The following is a 24294-nucleotide window of genomic DNA, read 5'->3' on the forward strand; positions in this document are numbered from 1 at the left end:
TTATTGCTTCCGTGAAAACGTCTCAAAGCGCTTCACAGGATTTTACTGTAACATGTTGTGACTGTATTTGTAGCCAAACTAATCCACACATCACTTATTGCATTTTCATCCCCTAATCTCTCAACCAAAGCCATAGCTCGAATGTTATTCAAGTGGCCCTAAACTATGTGACTCATGAAATGCCGCTTAAAAATGTTGTCTTCAGAGAGATGAAACAGTGTTTTAACTCCTTCCACAAAGCTAATCTAGTTTTCCCGAGCACTCAGAATACAGGAGAATTCTGATTTAGTTTACTTGATAGTGTATTATGTGAGCAGGTCTCAAATATAAATATTGGTATAATAATCCTTGCATTTGATATAGTACCTTGGGCATGTCGTCAAACATGTCAAGCAATTCACAGGATTTTACATAATGTTTAGTGACTGGGTATTTTATAGGCAAACACAGCAGACAATTTGTGCACAGCGATATCCCACAAAGAGGTATGAAGTGGATGGCCAATTTTATCTGGAGGATTGTTGGCAGGGAGAAACTTACTTTTTGACGAGTGCTAAGGGATCTTTAACATTCATCTGTACAGGCAAATGGGACAACTATTACACCTCTTTTCAAGGATGACACCTCTGACAATGTTACACTGTGGTGTCAGCCAGGACTATGGGTCTAAATTTACTCTTATTTTCTTAGCACTTCAGAGAATGAAAAATTTAGCAAATTTTCAAACACAATTTTAATTTTGAAGCTGGTTTTCTATAGTTTATTTTAAGAACTACAGAAAACTGACTTCAAAGTTAAGACTGGATTTAATAATTCTAAATTCTACACAACTTTAAATGCTACATATATCTAAATCTAGGTGGAATTTCTCAAATTCCTGACGTGAGAATTGAATTCTGAGGTGAGAATGGTGTTAGGCAGACACATATGAAGATTACCGACAATGTATTATTTGAATCTTTACCAGTACTTTTAATCATTTGGTCTCATTGACGTATAATTTGTGAAAGTTCTTAGGAATCCCTTTAGAATTTGCATTGCTATGCAGAAAGTCTGCTATTTCTGATGATATACTAAGCATTTCTCAATTTGTGCAACCTAATTCCTTTTTAAGGAATCCTGGTGAGAAACACCACAAAATAAATGCATTTTCCAGCTATTTGATTGAAAGGTCAAACTAATTGAGCTATAAGGGCCACTGGACTACCCATAATAATATTCTACTCTAACTCAAAAGAACGATATTTGATGTTTAGTTTGGCATGTTCTCTTTTGTCATGTGATAATTTGTCTGTGCAGGTTAATGAACCATTTATATTTTGTACTTCATATATTGTTTAGGTTTCTGCCTGCCACGTTTGCCTACAAATACACAGTCACTACATGTCCACACTCTTGTGTTCAAATCCATTCACTCCCTGGGCCTTCCCTACCTCTTTGACCTCCTCACTCCCCAATCCACCATCCGACGCCTCCGCTCAACTGGCACCTGCCTCCTCGTACCCTCCGCCCCACTATCAGAGGTCGTGCTTTTAGCCACTACACCCCAAAACTCTGGAACACTCTCCCTCAATCCCTTTGCCTTGCCCCCTCTCTCCCCTCTTTCAAGTCCTACCTGAAAACTTTCCTCTTTGACCCTGTTAACGGACATCTCCCCCCTCCCACCCACCCCTCAGCTCGAAGTCAGACTCCGCCACTGTTAAGTGCTCTGAGATGCTACGTGGAGGGCGCTGTATAAGTGCAAGTTGTTATTGTTGTTGCTGTTGATGTCACAGTAATTCCTGGGAAAAGCTTTGAGAAGTCCTCCCAATGGGAACGGCACTATATCAAATGCAAGGATTATGATTATTCCTTATTTCTTCTAAAATTATTTTTCCAAGGTTTGGAAAAAGTATTATTGAAACCTATGATTCTATGTTTGACTATCTTCTCACGTCTGCTTTTACCAAATGTTAAGTGGAAATTGTTTGACCAGGACTTGTGACTTCCTTTGTCAGGATTCTTCGAGGCAATAGTTAGCCTGTGTTCCATTTGGTAGTTTTCTATTAAATCCTAGAGGCACAATATTGTGGAAGATATTGTCTTGTTTTTATATTTTCCTCAGATGATCTAAAGGTGAGTGCAGCAACTGCGGAAATTGAAATTATCTGTTTATTACAAGTTCTGCAAAGTACCAGTCCTTAAACTTCTTTTTAAAAAATGGAGTTTAATTTGCAGTATTTTTCTTGGGATTCCTCCCCTAGGAAATCAGAAATATCTCACGCTTGGAGTTGAGTCCCAATACATTCTTCGGTGTGACATAAATTTGGTTCCTCACTTGTGTTTGTGACTCAGAATCCTCCTGTTAAGAAATGCTGCAAGTAGAACCCACAATGACTCCAAATTATCATTTTCCAACTTAATTTGAAATTTGTGGCACTAATTCTAATCACATTTTTACATGCTGTACATTAGGTATGTATAGATTAGATTAAAATACCCTCCAAACATTTGATAATAAATGACTACTAATATATAATGATTTATTTTACATCCAGCATGAAAGTTGATCAAGAGACATAGAATCTTAGGAGAGGGATAGATTTCTTAAGGGATAAAAGTATATCAGTGTCCCGCTTGATTTACTGCAACTCAGCCTTATGATCAGAATAGTGTAAAAGTGTCCGTTTCTATCAAAGTAATAAAGTAGTTGATTAAGGAAGTATAAATATTTCAACTGACAAAAAGGAAAAGATTGAACCCAACAGTTGAATTAGCCTTAGTGTTAGATTTTTGTATCGTAAATGTGGTAAATGATACTTGACCTGAAGTTGGGAACAATTTTTCACCATAATCTGTTGCAACTTTGGGATTGTCCGATAGATCTTTCAAATCTTGTGAACACCCACCCTGCTTTCTTTTTTTGTGTGTGCTGGAAGTTACATTACAAAGTATCTCCTCAAAACCCAAATATAGGTACTTGTAGAGAACAGTAAGAACCACAGCTCACTCACTTGTAAGGAACCTGAATTGTTTTGTTCAGATGTATAATAAACCAAAGTAAGTTTTCCTTTTTTAAAGTTTACCAGATTGTTCATAAACTTGTGGATCTACCCGACAAGAACTCTTGTGAAATCTTCTGCAGGTTCGTATAGATGATAAGAAAAAAAATAGCCATAGCAGTGAGAATGTTGTCATAGCTTAAGAAAATTCTCTTTTTTTCATATATTGGACAAAAGCTTGAAATTCCTTTTTGTTGTGTTTACAGTTTCTAGCTCTGTGGTTATGTGCAAAGGTCCGCATTGTAATTTTTGAATGTTAGTGTGCTAATTAACTGTATCGTTTGTAATTAATGTTTTTAAAATCTGGCTGTGAATGAATAAAAAAAAACTTTGTGTTTCTATGATTTTAATTGTGTTTCTGTTTTACAATTGAGATTTACCATATTTTCTCTCTAATACAATGCAACACCATACACATTTACATTTATATAGCAGCTTTTATGTTGGGAGGATGCCTCATGATCTTTGAAAATGGCATTAGTTTATTTTTTAAAAATCTGCTGAAATAATAAGCATTTCTAATATTAAAAACAAGCAACAAAAGGAGTTGTACAAACTTTATTGCAGTGTCATATACATTTTGGATAATCGGTGATAATCTCCACAGAGCTGGCATATATACAATAGAAATTGGCTAACAATATCTTAGAAAACAAGATTTATTATTATAAAATTCCATGTGTACGGGCATAACGTATGTGCACCTCTTAGTCTAGCTTGGATACTCTTAAGTATAGTGGTGGGAATTTGCATGTGTCAGACACCCCGCTGATCAAAAGAATATTTAAGGGAAACTGCAGCTGGCTATACATCACTTCAAGCCCAGCTCTGAAAATGTATTTGATTATTTTATCACATGACCATGATGCTCACCTCAGCAAAACAATTCTTTTTTTCACTCAAACATTATACAGTATATACATTATATATTTATATGAATACCCTCTTGTCTAGCAATATTTGGAACAATGAGCACACAGTTGATTATTATTTCAACAACATTCTTATGTTTTTAACATTTTGGATCTAATACTCACAACCTTCAAATATGTGATTTATGTAGATGGTACAGCATGGAAACAGACTGTTTGGCCCAACTAATCCATGCCAGTGTTTATATTCCACACCAGTCTCAAGACACTCTTTACTGCCTCCCATACTCTTCTATTCCCTTTTCCCTCGTGTATATGTCTAGCTTCTTGTAAATGCAACTATACTATCCACTGCTTCAGGCAGAGTTCCACATTTTCCTTATGTGAAGAAGTTCTTCCTAAATTGTCTTTTAGATGCCCTAGTCACTATCTTATACTTGTGTCCCCTGGTACGGACTTCCTAACAAAGGGGAACAGCCTATTTAGGCTATCCTTATCAACTCCTTTTATAATTTCGAACACCTCTAGAAGGACTTCTTCTAAACTTCTCTAGAGGAAAAAGGCCTAAATTATCCAGTGTATCCTGATGGCAGTAACCTGCCAGCCCTCGTATCATCCTGATGTTTAAAAAAGAGATGGGAAGAGCTGAAAGCAAAAAAAGTACAAAAATAAGACTAGCAAAACACTGTTTCGCCATATACAAATTGTTTTACACTATGGCCTTTTTTTTATATACTTCTCACTACTTTTGCAAATTGCTGCTTAAGGTCATTGAGGAGAGTTGATTTGTCACTTCTCACCTCTATGCAAACATTGCAAATTAGTTCCATTCCTTGCCAGGATGATAATTATTATTATATAATGTCTTGATCTTGTTTGTATTTATTGGGTTGCATGCAATCCTTTGTTCCGGTTTGTTGCAAAAATGAGTGGAAACCTAAACAAAGACTCTGTGAGGCTCACAAAGAACCGGTATGAACAATGAAATGCAAGATGCAATATTCAGTCTGCCCAGAGCTGAAACATCTTTTGGAAAGTTAAAGTGGGATAATTATGAGAATTAGAGTAACTGGCATTTTCTCCTCAATTGAAACACTCCCCTTCCCTATTCTGATTCAGAAACATTTTCCATGGTTTGTGATGCATTGTGATGCTGGAAGTGTGTTCAGTTTAAGTCACTGGAGATAAGTGGAAGAAAACATCTTATTTCTTAACATAGACAAATGACCCTCTATGGTTTTCTGTCTGACAATCATTCAGCCTTCCCTTAAAACTACAGCTTAAGTTGTGTCTTCATGGAATTGGAATAACTTCGAAGTCAGGGCAGTAATGACTGCAGCCTGACTGCCTGCTCAAGTTTCTGCTTGGATGGCCATTCCTAGAACATAGTCAGGTAAAATTAGCACATAAACATCATCAGCAATCAGATCTCTCTGGTGGACACGGTGCATAAGATCTCTCCAGAACTCACTTTGCTGTCACTGAGATCAGAAGTCAGGATCTGTACTTAACCCGGAGAAATCAATCATTCTGATTTTGTGGAACTATGAAAGGAGAATGACTGAGGAAGAAAAAGAAGAGGAAATTACTTATATTGGGAGTCCAACGGAGTTTACGTGGGCATGGGTAAAGGTCTGTGCTTCACTCTATTCAACATGTGATCACAAATTGGACAGGATGCTTTGAATGAAGAATGGAAATGATTCTGATATGCTGGACGTTTTTGTGCACTTGACATCTCAATTACATACTTCAGTAATGTCTATCTGGTAATGAGTTTGAAATAATCACCCTAACTTGAGTACGATATGAAAAATTGAGTGGCTGGTCTTGGCTGGTCTTTGTAGTCGTATATTTGCTGTTGTTATGTGACTTGTTCAAACCTACAATCCATTACTGAAAATGTTCAGTATATCTGTGCAATGTCTGGGGGACTGGACAGCTTTCTTGCAGATTAGACTTTTACTTTAGTTTCCCACAGTTGATTCAGTAGAGTGGAAAGGGACACACAGTCCCTTCCATCCATTTTCTTTTGGTCAATGATACCCACTTGTGGTTGGAAAATCTGCCCACTGGGGGAGTCCAAGAGCAAATGTCAGTCAAAATCCAGCCTGGTTGAGAATCCTCACTCTGGACAGTAAATTCTGAGTCACCACTGCTTAAGCATGCTCTGTCTTCATAAAAGAATGTTTGTCAAACTTTTCATTGCTTGTGGAGGGGAAAGAGGGGAAAGTTGTAGATCAGGTAGAAGTAACCCATTTATAATTGAGTGGCATCATTGCTAAGTGTGTTTGTAAAACGTTTTCTAAACATGTTTCCTTGTAGTTTGTTTTAGTGCGAGTGTTTCTGAGCTTATCTGTATTTTTAGAAGTTACTTTGAAGGAAAAATGAAGATTTTTAGAGTGACTTATGGTGAAATTTCTCAAAGTGTTTCACAGTTCATTATTGTTAACTGTAGTGACTATTTTTGTAGACATGTTGAGTAAGTTCCCTTCTGCTCAAGGAGGGAGAAATTGTTACTGTTTACCATACTGAGTTCTGTTTCACATCACCCTTAACATCTGTCACCCATCAAATGGTTTTGAGTGCAGCTCTGACATGCTTTAGAGACAACAGATAAATAGAAGCACGAGGACTGGACTGTGTGGCACTTTGCTACTTTAGCATGGAATTTAAGTGGTGCATTTAAGTAAAACAACACTGAAAATCTGTTTTTTTTATTCTCCACTGGCCCATACATTTATGTGAGGTTGCAATGATCTTATGCAGAGAAATAGATTGGATATTTCGATAAAATTGATCATTCGCTTCATGTCGCATTTGCTTGCAAATACACAGTCAATACACACTATAAAAACTTTGTGGAGAGCTTTAAGAAATTCTTGACAAAGGCTCTATATCAAATGTAAGAATAGATTATGTAATGAAAGCTTGCAATTTTATAGATTCTTATCACATTGAAATGTCACTTCACAATGATTACTGCCAACTGTATAATAATCCTTGCATTTGATATAGCACTTTTCTAGACGTCCCAAAGAGCTTCACAGAATATACTGTAAAGTGAATTGGCTGTATATTTGTGGTCAAACGCGGCAGCCAATTGCGCACAGCAGTGTCCCACAAACAGTCGCGGATTGAAAATGACCAATTTATTATTGTTTTGTTTTTGGAGGGATTATTATTAGGTGTGTGAGGCGTATGATTGTATATGTATTTAATCCCTCCAAAAAAATAATAATTATGTCACTTAATCCACAAATGTGCGCAATTGGCTGACACGTTTTGCCCAGAAAATATACAGCTACTACATTTTACAATATATTCTGTGAAGCACTTTGAGATGTCTAAAAAATGTGATAAGGCGCTATATCAAATGCAAGCATTATTATTACAAGACAACTTTTTGCACACGCAACAATTTCCCAAATAGTCCGGAATTGAAAAATACATTTATTTGCAGGATTGGTGGTCAGGACACCAGGAGGAACTACTTTCACTTTTTGAAATATGTTAATGGATCTATAATGTTCACTGAAACTAGCAATTTGGTTTAACATCTCATTCAAAAGAGAGCACTGCTCCCTAACATCTCACTGGAGTGGTAGCCTGGACTTTAAAATCAAACTACCATATGAAGAATTCTAATCTTGAAGCAAAATCTTTTAATCTTGAGGCAAGAGTCCTACTGTTTCAATCACATTGGCACCCAACTATCAAATGGACGACTAAATTGACCCCCAATATATTATAAATGTCTTGGCTTCCTGCAACATTGTTGCAATAGTGAATGCTGCAAATGGTGGACAGAACTTTTTCCTGAAAAACGTGTAAAATCAAACGTGGAGTCCTGTAGCTCAGTGGTTAGAGCACTCGCTTTGCAAGCGAGAGACCTGAGTTCAATTCCAGGCAGAGGGCGAAACCTTGGGCAAGTTTCCTTACTCCACACTCCTAATAATAATCCCTCCAAAACAAAAAACAATAAGAAATTGGGCATTTTCAATCTACGACTGTTTGTGGGACACTGCTGTGCGCAATTGGCTGTCACGTTCGCCCACAAATATACAGTCAATTCACTTTACAGTATATTCTGTGAAGCGCTTTGGGACGTCTAGAAGAAGTGAAAAGCGCTATATCAAATGCAAGGATTATTATTATTATAAATACTCTCTGTTCACAGCCTGAACAATAATCATTGTAGATTAGCCTAACATAAAGAAACAAGTAACATCTGAATCTAGTCAGTGAGCTGGAATCTCGTACTCAGAAACAATTTAGAAAACACTCATTGTCTTTCGATTGTGATTCCAGGGTGATTTTGATTGATTCATTTTCAGTGTTTGAAGACCTTTTAAAGATGTTATCGGTGTCAACCTAGCTCAGTTGATAGCATTCTTGTCTCCGAGTCTGATGGTGGTGGGTTAAAGCTTTTAGACTTTGAACTCAAAGTCTAGGACCTAGGCTGACACTTCAATGCCAAACTCAGTCATTCCACGTTACAGTATCAGAGATGCTGTCCTTTGGATGAGAAGGTAGATTGTAGTCCCATGCCTTTTCAGGTGGACATAAAGATCCCATGGTACTACTCGAAAAGAGAAGGGAGTTTCTCCCAGTGTCCTGCTCAACAATCCTCCAGACAAAAAAATTGTCATTCACTTCAGCCTGTTTGTTGGATATTGCTGTGGGCAAATTGACTGCCATGTTCACCTCCAAATATATAGTCACTACAGTTTATAATAAATCCTGTGAAGCCCTTTGAGATGTTAGGACATCGTGATAAGGTGCTATATCAGCTGCAAGGATTATAACTATTATTTATCATCATACAGAAGCTGCTAACAGCATCAAAGTACACAGTACCTTGTAGCATTGACATTGAAGCATTGAAAGAAAGATTACATCTCTGAATGTTTCAAAAAGAATGTTTTGGAGCTGTGATGGTCACATGGTTCCACTGCTGATCCCGACTGATACCATTGCTGTTTAGGCTGTTCCAAATTATTAGCCTGGCTTGTACTGCCCCTTATCCTGCCCACAAAGATATCAGTGGTCCTTTAAATTTTGCAAGTGAATGAGTTCTGGCATGCTGAACACAGTTCACAGAGGAAGTAAATCCTCTGTCAGAAGTGCCTCTCAATCAGTGGCTCTAGTGTTTGGGTTAAACGTGGAATGACTGAGTTTGGCAGCTGCAGGGAATATTTTGTGGAGGGAAGATCTGAACTTGCATCAACACAGTAATGAATTGAGTTACCAGTCAAGTCTAAACTGAAAGAAACATTCCACATCAGAGTTCTCTATCCAAACAGCAAATCTTGCAAAACAAAACAACTTGCGATATAGAGTCTTGCAAAACAAATCGAAACAAACCAGTTTATCAGCCATGTTTCACAATGTGGTACGTTGCATCAGCCTGTATTAACAAGCAAAAATAAAGATATGATCAGTTAAAAACAATCCAGTACCCCCAGATACTTTCCTGCATGAAGAGCATTATATATTTGCAACTTGTGGTTAAAAGGTTTTATCTGTAGTCTAAAATTAAATAGCAGTTGGAAAAGAAATTACTTAGGATCTCTGAGCAGCTGCCCTTTGTGAATTACTCTATATAAATGCAAGTTGTTGTTGTTTCAAACTATTTAAAACTCATAGTAATAATAATCCTTGCATTTGATACAGAGCCTTATCATGTCTTCAAGACGTCTCAAAGTGCTTCACAGAATATACTGTAAAGTGATTGACTGTATATTTCATGGCGAAACACGGCAGCCAATTGCGTACAGCAGTATCCCACAAACAGTTGTGGATTGAGTGACCAAATTATTTTTATTATTATTTATTTAGTTATTTTTTGAAGGGATTACTATCCCCGGAAAAGCGATCCACCAAACGACTAACAACTGGGTTCCTACTTACTGCTAGCTAAACAGAGGCTTGTGGAGTAAGGAAACTTGGCCAACGTTTCACCCTGCCGGGAATCAAATCCAGGTCCTCTTGTTTGCAAGGTGAATGCTCTTACCACTAAGCTACTGGACTTCATTATTAATGCTTAATAATAACAATAATCAATAATTACCGTTGATCTAGCATTTTATCATGTTGTCAAGACATCTCAAAACGCTTCATAGGATATACTGCAAACCGCAATGACTGTGTATTGCGTGAGTGAAACCAAGAAAATGAAAATGGAGTCTAACAGCACTTTGCCTCTTATCTGCAATCTTTCTTACACAATGACTTTTTGATTATATTTGTGTTAAAACTTGTTTTTCTGGGAGGATTTTGATTGAGCTGTGAAAATAGCACTCATAAAAATCCAAGATCGGAGCTCCAGCCAGATCAGGGGTAGGTTTAAATGTAGACTGATTTGCCACAAGTAACCATTAATAATAATATAATAATCCTTGCATTTGATATAGCACTTTTCACGTCTTCCAGACGTCTCAAAGCACATCACAGAATAAACTGTAAAGTGAATTGACTGTATATTTGTGGGCAAAACATGGCAGCCAATTGCACACAGCAGTGTCCCACAAGCTGTCGTGGATTGAGTGGCCAAATTATTAATTTTTTTTAAGAGATTATTATCCCCAGAAAAGCAATTCATCAACCGACTAACAACCAGGTTCCTATTTACTGCTAGGTAAACAGAGGCGTGTGGAGTAAGGAAACTTACTCGACATTTCGCCCTTGCCGGGAATCGAACCCAAGTCTCTCACTTGCGAGGTGAGTTCTCTAACCACTGAGCTACAGGACTCCATTAAGGTGGACAGTGACATTTAAAAGGGAAATGGGTAAATGTTTGAAGAGCATATAAAAAGGAGTTAGGGAAACAGAAGGAAATTGGGATTGGGAATTAGCACCAATAGATGATTATCTTAGGCTTGATTGAATCAATGACCTCCTATGCTGTAATTTTTATTATTCTATGATTTCTGCGGTGATTTATGAACTTTCTGTTGTATCCAGCTCTGTAGATGTAATGTAGGAAATAAGAGTGCACTTGTTCAAAGTCTATCAGTAAGTGAGAATTTGGCCAGAATTGAAGGATGTCACTTGCCCATCCATAGCGTGGGATATAGACATGAAGTGCACCGGAATCCTGCCATGTGTTTGGAATTTAGGCCGGGCTCCTGTCAGATTAGATATTAGACCTTTATGAGAAGCCTGCCTTATAGAGTTCAACATCCTGGAGCATTACTACATATAAGGTAAAAATGAATGTGAGCACTTCACAGCAGTAACGGTAACTTGACTCCTAATTGGATCCACCCTACCTTTGACTAATCTTTTATTCTTTACATGCTTATAAAATACCTCAGAGTTCCCTTTTATGTTACCTGCTAATCTTTTCTCATACAATCTCTTTGACCCTCTTATTTCCTTTTTCAGTTCTCCTCTCTACGTTTTATATTCTATTTGATTATCTTTTGTATTTTGGACATGACGTTTATCATAAGCCTCCTTTTTCTGTTTTATTTTAATCCCAATTACCTTATTCATCCAGAGAGATTTGGATGCCCTACCTTTCCCCTTTGTGGGAATGTATTTATTCTGTCCCCAAACTATCTCCTCCTTGAAGGCTTCATTAGCTGTTTTACCTGCCAATCTCTTTTCAGTCCACCTTGGCTAGGGTCCCTTTTTAACTCACTGAAATTAGCCCTCTTCCGGTTGAGTATCTTCACTTTTGATTGTTCCTTGTCCCTTTCCATAAGTACTCTAACCCTAATGATGTTGTGATCACTGTTGTCCAGATGCTCTACTACTGAAACCTGTTCCACTTGCCCCATTTCATTCTCCAGAACTAGATCCAGCACTGCTTCCTTCCTCATTGGGTTGGAAACATACTGATCCAGCAAGTTATCCTGCATTCCTGAAAGTCATTCAAAAAAGAAGGCTTTCTGCAAGATGTGCTACAGTATTTTAATACTGCCTGTGGCTCTGGCACAGTGACATCTTGCGTTCTTATCTAAAAGGCTGAACGACAGATTTTTTTGGTCAGCCTGATGTCTGACAACATGTGAAAACCCATCACCATGTTTAGGAGTGTTCAAACCAAACTAAGAATTCCATGCATCCCACCTACACATGGAAATTCTCATGTATTGGAATGAAATGCGGACCCTCTCCCTGGAGGGACGCATGCCGCTTATCTAATTCTGGAGAGTTTTAGGCGCAGGCTGCCAAGAGCCAGGGCTTGGGCCCACAGATGGCCAGTATGGTATAAAACAGACCTGGGTTGGATTTTTTTCAGAGACTACCAGCAACATTTGAAAAGCCTGGCAATACTTCGACAGCTGATGTACTTGGAGTTATTTTAGTACGGTAGCTACATAGCAAAGTATTCATAACCCTGGAACGTACTCTGTATTGGAACCCAGATGAATTGCATAATGCTATTGACCTAGTTTACAACTAAGCCGTTGGTATGCTGTGGTTTGGTATTCCAGATAAACTCCACTTCATCATCCAAATCTCTTGTGTCTCAATTCACCCTTTCCTCTTCAATGTTAAGCTTATTTGAACTGGTTCTGCAGTTTTGATGCTAGGATCTTGGATGTTTACTTCAAGCTGCTTCCTTTCTGTATGGATGACTCAACTGGGACCACTGAGAATCCTATGTTTTAATCTATTTGTATTCCCACGTTGCTTGACTTGACAGCACCAGACCTCTGAAGGTTGTGAGTTCAAGTCCCACATCAGGACTTGGAACCTATATAGTCTACTGTAAATGACTGAAGTTGTTACCTTTGGTGCTTGACAAACTTAGGCAGAAGGGAGTACTCTACGGAGGTTATTCTCTGCTTGTTGGTATATCGACTGAACTTGTGGATTTCTGACAGTAAAATCCTTTTCTATGTGATGTGTGGGTTTGAAAATCTGCTTGAGAAAAAACAATAGCTGTATTGATGCCTTCATGTTGGATAAAGCACTTTGGAACGTAAAGTAGGAAACCCAATGTTTATCACGGCAACCTGTGGGAATTTGACTTGGTCGTGACATTTATATCCTGAGATACTTTTTCCCTTGTCAAGGCACGTGTCCCAATGTCATGATTTTGCCCAGCGACTTTCTTTATGCCAAAAATGTAAGCACAAACTAAATGGCTGACATCATCTGAAGTGAGTTGGATGAATCAGCCCCCAATCCTACCTGTGATTTGTATTGCAAATTACTCTTGATGAAAGAAGCATTCTTATGTCAGTCAATCCAATGAACTCTGCCTAGCACTGTATTTAACTAACAGATTCAATAGGGCGAATCAACTGATCGAGGTCTGAAGTGGACGATCAATAAGTTCTTGAACAAAATGTTCCCTGTGCAGGTTAATCAACACAGTTAAACTACAAAGAGACTTAATATATCTACATTGATTGCCGTCACATGCAAATTCGGGACCTCAGCCAACTAATTGGAGCTATACAATATGAAGCATTTTCATCAGAAACTTAATGCCATACTATTTCTTCAGCGGTTTTAATCTGAGCACGTGTTGGGGAGTCTGTAACCAGGGGCACAAGTATAAGATAGTTACCTGGGGATTTAAAGCAAATTTAGGAGGAATTACTTCACACAGAGGGTAGTGAGAATGAGAAACTTTCAGTCTGAAACAGTGGTTGAAGCATATAGTACAGATGCATTCAAGAGGCAGCTAGATATACACATGAGGAAGAAGAGAGTATGGGTGGAGTGGAGCCTTAATTGGAGTATAAGCACAGGCTCAGACTTGGGCTGAATCCAGCACCTTGGGACATCCTCCAGGCGTGAAAGACGCTATACAAATGTAGTTTTGTTGTTGTTGTTGAATAGCCTCTTTCTGTATAGTAGTCTATGTAAATTTATGTAACTCTAGAACCAGTTAAACAAGAATTACAATGAAAAGATTACTTTCTTTTAGGCACAGCAACTCGCAAGCGAGAGGACCTGGGTTTGATTCCCGGGCAGGGCTGAACATTGGGCAAGTTTCCTTACTCCACACGCCTCTGTTTACCTAGCAGTAAGTAGGAACTCGGTTGTTAGTTGATTGGCGGATTGCTTTTCTGGGAGTAATAGTCCCTTCAAAGAATTAAAATATAAAATACTATTAATTTGGTCACTCAATCCACGACTGTTTATGGGACACTGCTGTGAGGAATTGGCTGCCGCGTTTCTCCCACAAAATATAGAGTCAATTCACTTTACGGTATATTCTGTGAAGTTCTTTGAGACATTTCAAAGTCGTGATAAGGCTCTATATCAAATGCAAGTATTATTATTTACTTTTAGCAACTCTATTGCCAAATAGTTCTGTATCTATCTTTGCTAAAAATGTTAATGAGGAGAGGAATGTGTGCCATCATAGATCGATATTTGGGTAGTAAAGGTATTAAGGGTATGATGAAAGAGTGGGGCATTGGGATTAAAAAATCAACCAAGATCTAATAAACTTAATGATCCGAAAAACTGCTTCAGTTCTGTTTTCCTATGTTCCTACACAAGTCACGTTTTGCCCACAAAATATACAGCCAACTCACTTTACAGTATTCTGGGAAGTGTTTTGGGACAACTCACTGACATGATAAGGGCTACAGTTTATCAAGTGAAAGGATTATTATATTATATTATTATATGTAACTGTGAATGCCTGGCTTTAATGACCTACACAAAGTAAAACTAATATAATTTGATATATATAATAAAAGCAAATCAGTCAGAAGCAAATCAATTGGAGTGTTGTAAATTATTATTATTGTTTTATTGTTGAGGCTGATTTCCTTTGTTATACATAGAAAATCATTCAAGCAGATAGTGTTTTTTTTGTAATTGAAAATTCTATCTCAAATATCTTATCGCAGTGGAATTTGCATATATATTTATTTAATTCTATTGCCTGCCTTTGTCGCAGAAAACATTTAGATTCTGGTAAGTGTATCTGAAAGGTCAATGTTTCTTTTTCCAGCAAATTTGCATTTCCAGAATTTTCAGATTTTATTTCTAAATACTGTATAGAGTAAAATGTATGGTTTCCCTTAAAGATTTCCTTAACTTATTTCACCTTTGATTTCTACCGATTAACCTTTAACAATTGAGTGGGCTTGATCTCGAGCTTCTGGGCCAAAGTTATTTCTTTGACCTAGAAAAGCACAACTTTTGGACTTACAAGCAGATCAGCCCTGGGAACTCAATATTCAATGAAAAGAACAACTGATGTAGGACATGTCACTCAGGGCCTAAAGTTAACCTAATAAAATAACTCTTACCTCGGGGTCATAAAATGGTACCTTAAAGCATTCCTTATAATAATAATAATCATCATAGTAACAATAATAATTCTTTCATTTTGATATAGGGCCTTATCACGTCTTCGAGACGTCTCAAAATCATTTTATGCAAGGAAAGAGTTAAACTCATCAACGGTCAAAGATTATGACTGCATCCACTGGTGAGTTTGGTTTAAGGAATGCCACAAATTATACCTCCTTGGGGTGAGTTAAGTGGAGTCTCTCTTGGAACAGAGCTGGATCCAAGGTGACTTGCTTTGCAACAGAATGTTGGAATCGAGTCAATTCTCTGTGGTTTTCTCAGTATTCTGGTTTCTGAGCCATGTGGGTCAGCAGTACACCAGGTCAGTGCTGATGACAGTCCAGCCAGCTGGCTCATCAGGAGGGCATACCAGTCACTGGGACCGGGATTCTTCCCACTCAACTCCTGGTAACCCTGTGAGCAATCGTTAATAACCAATAATTAATTAATAACTTAATCCTCCTCTCCTCCTAATAAATTAATCCTCCACCCCTCTTGCGTCTAACCCCCAGCTCAGGTGCAAACCCTTAACTGTCCAGTACATTGTCATGTCCTTCTGATGTGAAAGGCGCTATATTAATGCAATTTGTTGTTGTTCTTGTTATTAAACCAAAGCTCCAACAGGTGGGGGTTCTAGCTGCACCAACAGGGGGAAGCTTGCTAGATGGTGCTTTAAATGGCAAGCTTCTAGTTTTAGCTGGTAAGACTCCAGCAGCAGCCCAACACATACTCTGGGTCCCCAAGCCTTGGCTCTTGCCAACTTGTGCCTAATAGTTTCTGGAATTAGGTAAGCAGGATGCATCCCTCTAGGGAGAGACAGTGTATTCTATTCCAGACATTGGGAAATTTCCATGTGTGGGTTGCATACCGATGTAGAACTTTTTCTAGTTTGGATACTCTTTAGCATGGTGATGGGTTGTGCGCAATCCAGGTGTCCAGTTCAATCCCCAGCTGTCCTTCCTTCCCCACATCCTGTCGCTAACCAGAACCGCCTTCCTCCACCTCCGGCACATTGCCTGCCTCAGACTGTAACTTACCCCAAATGCAGCCAAAACTGAATACGTCATGAATACGTTTGTCACCTCCCGCCTGGATTACTGAAATGCACTCCTCTCTGGTCTCCCCAGCTCCACTATTCAACAGATCCAGCTCACTCAGAACTCTGCCGCCCGCAAACAGATCCAAACCAAACTCTGTACCCACATCTCACCAGTTCTGTCCAGGCTCCACTGGCTCCCCATCACCAAATGGATCAACTTCAAGATCCTCACACTTGTGTTCAAATCCATTCACTCCCTGGCACCTCCCTACCTCTCCGACCTCTTCACTCCCCAATCCACCACCCAGCGCCTCCGCATCACTGGCACCGGCCTCCTGCTTATCTCGTTATATAAGAGCAAGTTGTTGTTGTTGTCACATGTGTCAGACACCCAGCTGACCAAAACAAAAATGTAATTAACTTACAAATGAATTTGTTTCTAAATACTAGAAATACTGTGTTTCTCAGCAATGAGCACAGCGAGTGCTGGTGTCGGCTGGCCTGTGTTCGGGCAGTTACTAGAACTTGCACAGTGTGGGCCATCATTGAAAGGATCAGTCTGCTGCAATCATGGGATAGGATATCGAAGCTTTCAAAAACCACAGCACCGATTAGGCTGCTGTGTTTTTATACGTCTGTTTCCATCGTTATTCAGGAATATTGATCCAAATGTGGGAGGAAAGAAGACATCATTATGGGAATTATTTCCCAGTTGTTCGATTCCCTGAAGTTTCAAGGAAAAACAGTGGATTCCAGGACTTCCCAAAGCTGGAAAATCAAAGTGGTCTGTACAGTATTTATATCTCCAAAGTTTTTAACTCCTGTGATTGTATAGTTATGTTTTGTTGGTGCCATGGTATATTTATCTTTATTTTTCTGGGTGAACTTTTCTGCTGACCTCTACAAAAACATAATGATGGTTGACAAAGCTTTTTCCATGCGGGCTGATGCCTTTCACCTTCCTACGGCCTGTTCATCCCCTGCGACTTTGAACATAAGGCTGCTCATTTAGAATGTCACTGTTCAAAGTTGCTCCTAGCGCTGTGGTTTGAAAACTTGGCAGGTGAACGAGCGCTAAGAATGCAAGCAGTGGTGGCCAAATGACCACGTATTTTGGAGGAAAATCTCCACCTGTGCATGAGTACAATTTATTCTCCCTATTATCCAAAACGACTATCACATCCATGAATCTAATCTCATTGCTTTGCTATTCAGGTATTTTGATCAGGTGTGTTGTGTTGAAAGAGAATATTTGGTTTGGTCTTTTCTGGACAGTCATGCAGATGCTTTCAAAGCTTTAGCAAATCTTCAAAATGGCTAGTTTTGGAAATTGGTAGGTTCAACAAAGACTCAGATTATTCCATGCCCAGAATGTCTAGCAAATTGTGAACTGGTATCCTGTATATGTCATACATATTGAAATTTGTGCAGTGAGACACTGATATCAACAGTAGCTTGCTTCCAGGCTATATTGCAAAGGTTCATCAAAACTAGCTCAGTGGCAGTAAAGCATCTTCTCTATGCTAAATTGAGAGAAAAACATCTGATAATAACAGCTGTTTCTGGTTACACAGTCAGTTCCAAGGTGACAAGTTTGGCAACAAAATGTCGGAATCGAGCCAATCCCCTGTGGTGGTCTCGATAATCCGCAGTACTCTAGGGCACTGCTGGTAACAGCACAGCCAGCCCGGCTCAGCAGCAGCACTTGGAAGGGCAGACCAGTCCCTGGGGGGCAGGCACTCTTCACACTCAGCTTAACCCTGCAAGCTAAAGCTCTAATGGGCTGAGTGGTCCTAGCTGGACAAGCAGCGAGAAAGTTTGCCAGACAGTGCTTTGAATAGCAAGCCATTCAGTTTTAGCTGGTTAGACTCCAACAGTACCCCAACACCCCAACACACACTCTGGGGACCCCAATCCTTAGCTCTTGCCAACCTGCACCTAATACTTTCCGGAATTAGCTAAGCAGGATATGTCCCTCAAGGTAGAGAGTGAGCATTGCATTCCAACAAACATCTCTGGAATTTCCACGTGTAAGTGGATGCATGGAACTCTCAGTTTGGTTTGGATACTCAAACATGTGATGGGTTTGCACATGTGCCAGACACCAAAAACAATTATACAATCACTACAAGAAACAGATGTTTATGACTGAAAACAACATAGCTGAAATTAAAGCAGGTTTCACTTAAATAAATGGATTCCCCATCTATCTGCTGGCCAATATGCCATGATGGGTCCCTGCATATTAACCTGCAGCTTATAAACAACAACAACAACAAAATTACATTTGTATAGCATCTTTCACGTCGGGAGGACGTCCCAAGATCAACGCCAAGATCAACTAGTCATATATTAGCACTGATGTTAAAAGCCTAAGGAAAGATGGAATTTACATCAGAAAATAACACAGCTTTGATCTCCATCTGTTAATGAAGGCCAATTAAGAATTTTACTCCAATAACATGGATATGTTTGCACACAAAAAGGTCAATGGAATTCGATATGCATTTTAATAAAAAATGTCGTATATTTCACTGAATTCTGTTACTTTCAAATGATTTTTTTGATAGAGAATTGACAGAATTTAGTCCATCTCTGTTTTAAACGTCCCAATACAATAATGGGCTGGGTTAATTATTTATTTTATTTAAATATTCAAACTAGTCAGTACAAAAGCTAATCAGATCGAGACTTGGTTTTCAGTATACATTAACCAATTTGAATATCTGGAAGAAATACTGTCAATTTAGGGTTAGATATTATGAAGTACACAGAATATTTTCTAAATATATACGTAGGTTACAGAAACACGTCAGCCAATTTGCATAAAAAGATATTAAAGATCCCATGGCACAATTCAAAAGGGGAAAGGAGTTTCCTAGCCAACAATTCTCTGAGGTGAATGACCAATTTCATCAGGAGATTGCTGGCCAGAACACTGGGAGAAAATTTCAGGACTCTTTTCAAATAGTGCTATGGGATGCTTAACATTCACCTGCTTTATTAACTGTAAGGATCTCATCCGTAGGGCAGCACCTCTGACAATGCAGCACATTCCCGGCACTGCACTGGAGCGTCAGTCTAATCGTTTTGGTTGGCCAACAAAATACATTTTTCTGATTGAATATTTCTTGATTTATACCATATCCCTCTACAATATTCCTGAGATCAAGACATATTCAACCAAGATAAAAAAAGGAAACGCACTACCGATCGAACACAAGTGTTCCTGGGGCCGCTTCTTGACGGCCACACAGGCCTTAGTTTGGTTGGCACTGGTCTAGACTATGAGTTCAATGTCCCAATGTGGTGCTTGAATCCACAACCTTTTCTCAGAGGTGAGAGTGCTACCAACTGGAGAAGGTTCTTGTCACGTCTTTGAGATGTCTCAAAGCGCCTCATAGGATTTACTGTTAGATCCACTGTGTATCTTGAGGTGATATTATTAATCATAGTGCCATTAACCTTAACTTTCAGGTAATCTTCAGCCATGACACAACTTGCTAGGATGAAATAAATTAAAAATGGTGATAAGATCAAAATAATAAACAATGATAATAATAATATTCCTTGGAATAGGTATAGCGCCTCACCACATTGTTGAGACATCTCACAGCACTTCACAGGATATACTGTAAAGTGGATTGACTGTGTATTTTGTGGGCAAAAAAAACAGTCATAAATACTGTAAACGAAAGGAATATTACTATTGGAGACCTGTAGTGTAATGGTTAGAGCACTCGCCTCGCAAACAAGAGGACCTGGGTTTGATTCCCGGGCAGGCCAAAATGTTAGGCAAGTTTCCTTACTCCACACGCCTCTGTTTACCTAGCAGTTCGTAGCAATCTGGATGTTTGTTGATGAGTGAATCACTTTTCTGGAGGTAATAATCCCTCCCCATCAAAATAAAAAAATTTGGTCACTCAATCTACGACTGTTTGTGGGACACTGCTGTGCGCAATTGGCTGCGCGTTTCACCCACAAAATATAGTTAATTAACTTTGCAGTATATTCTGTGAAGTGCTATGAGATAGCTCGAAGGCGAGATAAGCGCAATGTCAAATGCAAGGAATATTATTATTATAATATAAATACTGCACATGAACAACAACTTGCACTTATACAGCGCCCTCCACGCAGGGTAGCGTCTCAGAGAGCTACACAGTGGCGTAGCCTGACTCCACCACTGTTAAGCGGAGTCACTGTTTCATATTATGAAAGTAATATTACGCAAGTAATCAGGGCGGTGAAGGGGAATTCGAGGTGGGTGCATGCATGATAATAATCCTTGCATTTGATATAGCGCCTTATCACGTCTTCGAAATGTTTCAAAGCGCTTCACAGAATATACTGTAAAGTGTAATGATTGTATATTTTGTGGGTGAACTGCGGCAGCCAATTGCGCACAGTCATGGATTAGGTGACTAAATTATAATGCGTAAGATTTCAACCAGTGTTTCTGGGAACATCTCAATAAATACATTTTAAAAAATAATAATTTGGACACTTAATCCACGGCTGTTTATGGGACACTGCTGTGCGCAATCGGCTGGAAAAAACGTGTTTCGCCCACAAAATACACAGTCAATTCACTTTACAGAATACCTGGTGAAGCGCTTTGAGACGCCTTGAAGACGGATTATGGTTACTATTATCAGAAATGCTGCACGATGAAGGGAAGATTCCGTAAAAGATTACGATTACTCGAGGTGGTTGGTGGTGGGGAATTTGAGTCGGGTGGATATGCAAATGGAGTGTAAGATTTCAACCCGTGTTTGTGTGAAGAGCTCAGATGTTTTTGGCTGATGTGATATCATTGGCCGAGCACATCACCTTAGGTTAGCACCACTGCCTGTTCAGTCAGTCAGTCACCACATAGCTGGGTAATGAATGTACACATTAGGGGAAGGCAATCCCAGGGGCTGCAATCCAGTGGCTGTTCTCCTGCTGTTTGGGTGGGGGGGTTGGGGGGGGGCAGCATTGCATTGCAAACCCTTCACCGCATTCATCATCAACACAGAGAAAACCAGGAGTGAGAAAACCCCAGTGAGGGTCTTGTTTGTTTCTCAGCACATCTGGAGATTGTGGTGTCTATGTTAAGGAAACAAAACCGTGAGAGAGAGAGACAGTCAGTCAGAGAGAGAGAGAGAGACAGACAGCCAGAGAGAGAGAGAGAGACAGCCAGTCACAGAGAGACAGACAGGCAGCCACAGAGAGACAGACAGACAGCCACAGAGAGACAGACAGGCAGCCACAGAGAGACAGACAGGCAGCCAGAGAGAGAGAGAGACAGCCACAGAGAGACAGACAGGCAGCCAGAGAGAGACAGACAGACAGTCAGAGTGAGAGAGACAGCCAGCCAGAGAGAGACAGACAGGCAGCCAGAGAGAGAGAGACAGTCAGAGAGAGAGAGACAGTCAGAGAGAGAGACAGACAGTCAGAGAGAGAGAGACAGACAGTCAGAGAGAGAGAGACAGACAGACAGTCAGAGAGAGAGAGACAGTCAGAGAGAGAGAGACAGCCAGACAGCCAGAGAGAGAGAGGGACAGCCAGCCAGAGAGAGACAGACAGCCAGCCACAGAGAGACAGACAGCCAGAGAGAGAGAGACAGACAGTCAGAGTGAGAGAGACAGCCAGACAACCAGAGAGAGAGAGGGACAGCCAGCCAGAGAGAGAGACACAGACAGCCAGAGAGAGAGACAGACAACCAGAGAGAGAGACAGACAGCCAGAGAGAGAGAGAGAGAGACAGACAGACAGCCAGAGAGAGAGAGAGAGAGACAGACAGCCAGAGAGAGAGAGACAGTCAGCCAGAGAGAGAGAGACAGTCAGCCAGAGAGAGAGAGACAGTCAGCCAGAGAGAGAGAGACAGTCAGCCAGAGAGAGAGAGACAGACAGCCAGAGAGAGAGAGACCGACAGCCAGAGAGAGAGAGACAGACAGCCAGAGAGAGAGAGAGAGAGACAGACAGTCAGACAGACAGAGAGAGAGAGAGAGAGAGAGACAGACAGCCAGAGAGAGAGAGACAGACAGCCAGAGAGAGAGAGAGAGAGACAGACAGTCAGACAGACAGAGAGAGACAGTCAGACAGACAGAGAGAGAGAGTCAGACAGAGAGAGAGAGAGAGAGCCAGAGAGAGAGAGAGAGAGACAGACAGTCAGACAGACAGAGAGAGACAGTCAGACAGACAGAGAGAGACAGTCAGACAGACAGAGAGAGAGAGCCAGGCGAGGACTTTATGAATGTGAGTCCGGGTATCCCACCTGGAAAAACCTTTCTTATGTAACTATTTCCGAAGCAGTTATTGGACCCTGAGCTGCACACACACACACACACACAGCCCTATCGCTGTGGTTCAGGGCACTCACCCCATGTGACTGCGGGCAGTGAGGATTTGCTGTGGTGTGTGTCTGGGACGGCAGCTGCTCTCAGGGAGGCTTCATGTTCAAGAGCAACTGAACAGGTTCAGACTGTGTGAAGCGGTCACACTGCACAGATCTCCCGTCTCAGAGGCTGGAAGGAGGTTGGAAGGCTGATTGCTGACTGGGTGAGTGGGGGGGTTATAAAGAATAAGGGACCGGCTGTGCTGGGCTGTGTTAGAAGAGGAACGAAATGCCAGGCTTGGTCCAGCTCCTGGCTCTGGGCTGTTACTGTGTGAGGACTGCAGTGTTGGCACTGTGATACTCTGGTGCATCACTGACCATCAGGTCCCAGGTTGGGAAAGAAATGTTGTCAATAATAATAATAATAATAATAATAATAATAATAATAAGCCATCAGTTTTTCTGGCTTTCTTTTGTGCTTTATGTTCAGCCAACACGACAGGCACGATTCCTCCTGGCGAAACAGCCTTTATAAAGCATGTTGAAATTCTTATTAAGAGCGATGCAGATGAGCTTTTATTTAAGCGCTCCGAGATGCTAGCCCCACGTGAAGGGCGCTATATAAATGCAAGTTGTTGTTGTCGTTATTCCAGTCTGCAGCTTTCTGAAAGTGTTTGCTTAGGAAAAGTCATTCTCTTCTCTGTTAGACAGAGCAGCTGAAGTGTTGTGTTAACGTACTGATTGACAAACTGAGAAGTTGTTGAGAAGCCTTTATTTTAAGGTCATTTGTCTCACCTTTCAACAACAACAGCAACTTGCATTTATATGACACCCTTTATGTGGGATAGCGTTTCAGAGGGCTGAGAAGTTCAGTATTCAGGAAGTTGTTATGTTCTTCTAAATTGACTTTTAGGAAATAAAATCGGGGGATACACTATATAGCCTGGGACATGACATGTGCTTGCGACTGGCAGGATGGTGGATGGACCTTGGTCTTCTTTCATCTAACAATTCGTATGTTCTTATGAGAAATGAGTGGGAATGGTTAATGGTGGGGGAATAGAAGGAGGGGCATTTGGGGGGAGAGCTCGGGTCAGGGTCAACAGCCAAAATCCACACCCTGATACTGGGAGCAACAACAACAACTTGCATTTATATAGTACTCCTCATGTGGGGTTGGGTCTCAGAGCGCTTAACAGTGGTAGAACCTGACACTTAGCTGAGGGGAGTCGGGAGATGACAGTAAGCAAGGCCAAAGGGCAGGGCTTCAGCAGTGCGTGGTCAGCCCACTGGGAAGTTTGGAACGAGGGAAGACAGGGCATGAGAATAAGGGAGAGTCGACGAGTCCTGGAAATACCATTCAAAATTAAATCTTTTATTTATATGTCTCGCTCCCTCCCTTTGCCTCCTTGAAATCACATCTCAAGACACTCCTCTTCGACCGCACATTCGGCCACCTTCCTAACCCTACCCTGCCTGACCTCCACCTCTCCCTGATCCCAATTCCCTGCTCGGGTCCAAATTCCTGACTGTCCAGCACCTTGGGACGTCCTCCCGACGTCAAAGGCCCTTTTACAAATGTCATTTGTTGTTGTTATTTGTTGTTATTAGTTTAGTGTCAGATCGACAACTCACAATGGATGGCTAAGTGCCAAAAAATAAATTTGTGATTGCTGGGTTTAGTGAAGTTTAAGTAGTAAATCTGTATTAAAAAACATACTTGTGTTCATCGACCCTGACA

The 24294-nt window shown here is 40.3% G+C and overlaps 1 protein-coding gene across 5 annotated transcripts in view; it reads left to right on the forward strand.

Moving 5' to 3' along the window:
* Nucleotides 1-5342: 5342 nt before the first annotated feature.
* Nucleotides 5343-24294, forward strand: part of lpin1a (lipin 1a) — a 73636-nt gene continuing 54684 nt past the window's right edge. For 4 of the 5 annotated variants that reach the window (XM_007897063.2, XM_007897065.2, XM_007897067.2 and 1 more), the window contains exon 1: nucleotides 5343-5545. In XM_007897063.2, the coding sequence (XP_007895254.1) occupies nucleotides 5471-5545 (75 nt within the window). In that variant the 5' untranslated portion in view covers nucleotides 5343-5470. Of the gene's footprint in view, nucleotides 5546-22418; nucleotides 22778-24294 lie in introns of those variants that run through there. The other variant, XM_007897066.2, reaches the window with a different exon arrangement.

This window comes from Callorhinchus milii, unplaced genomic scaffold (assembly GCF_018977255.1).
Source record: "Callorhinchus milii isolate IMCB2004 unplaced genomic scaffold, IMCB_Cmil_1.0 Scaffold3, whole genome shotgun sequence".
Taxonomy (NCBI): Eukaryota; Metazoa; Chordata; class Chondrichthyes; order Chimaeriformes; family Callorhinchidae; genus Callorhinchus; species Callorhinchus milii.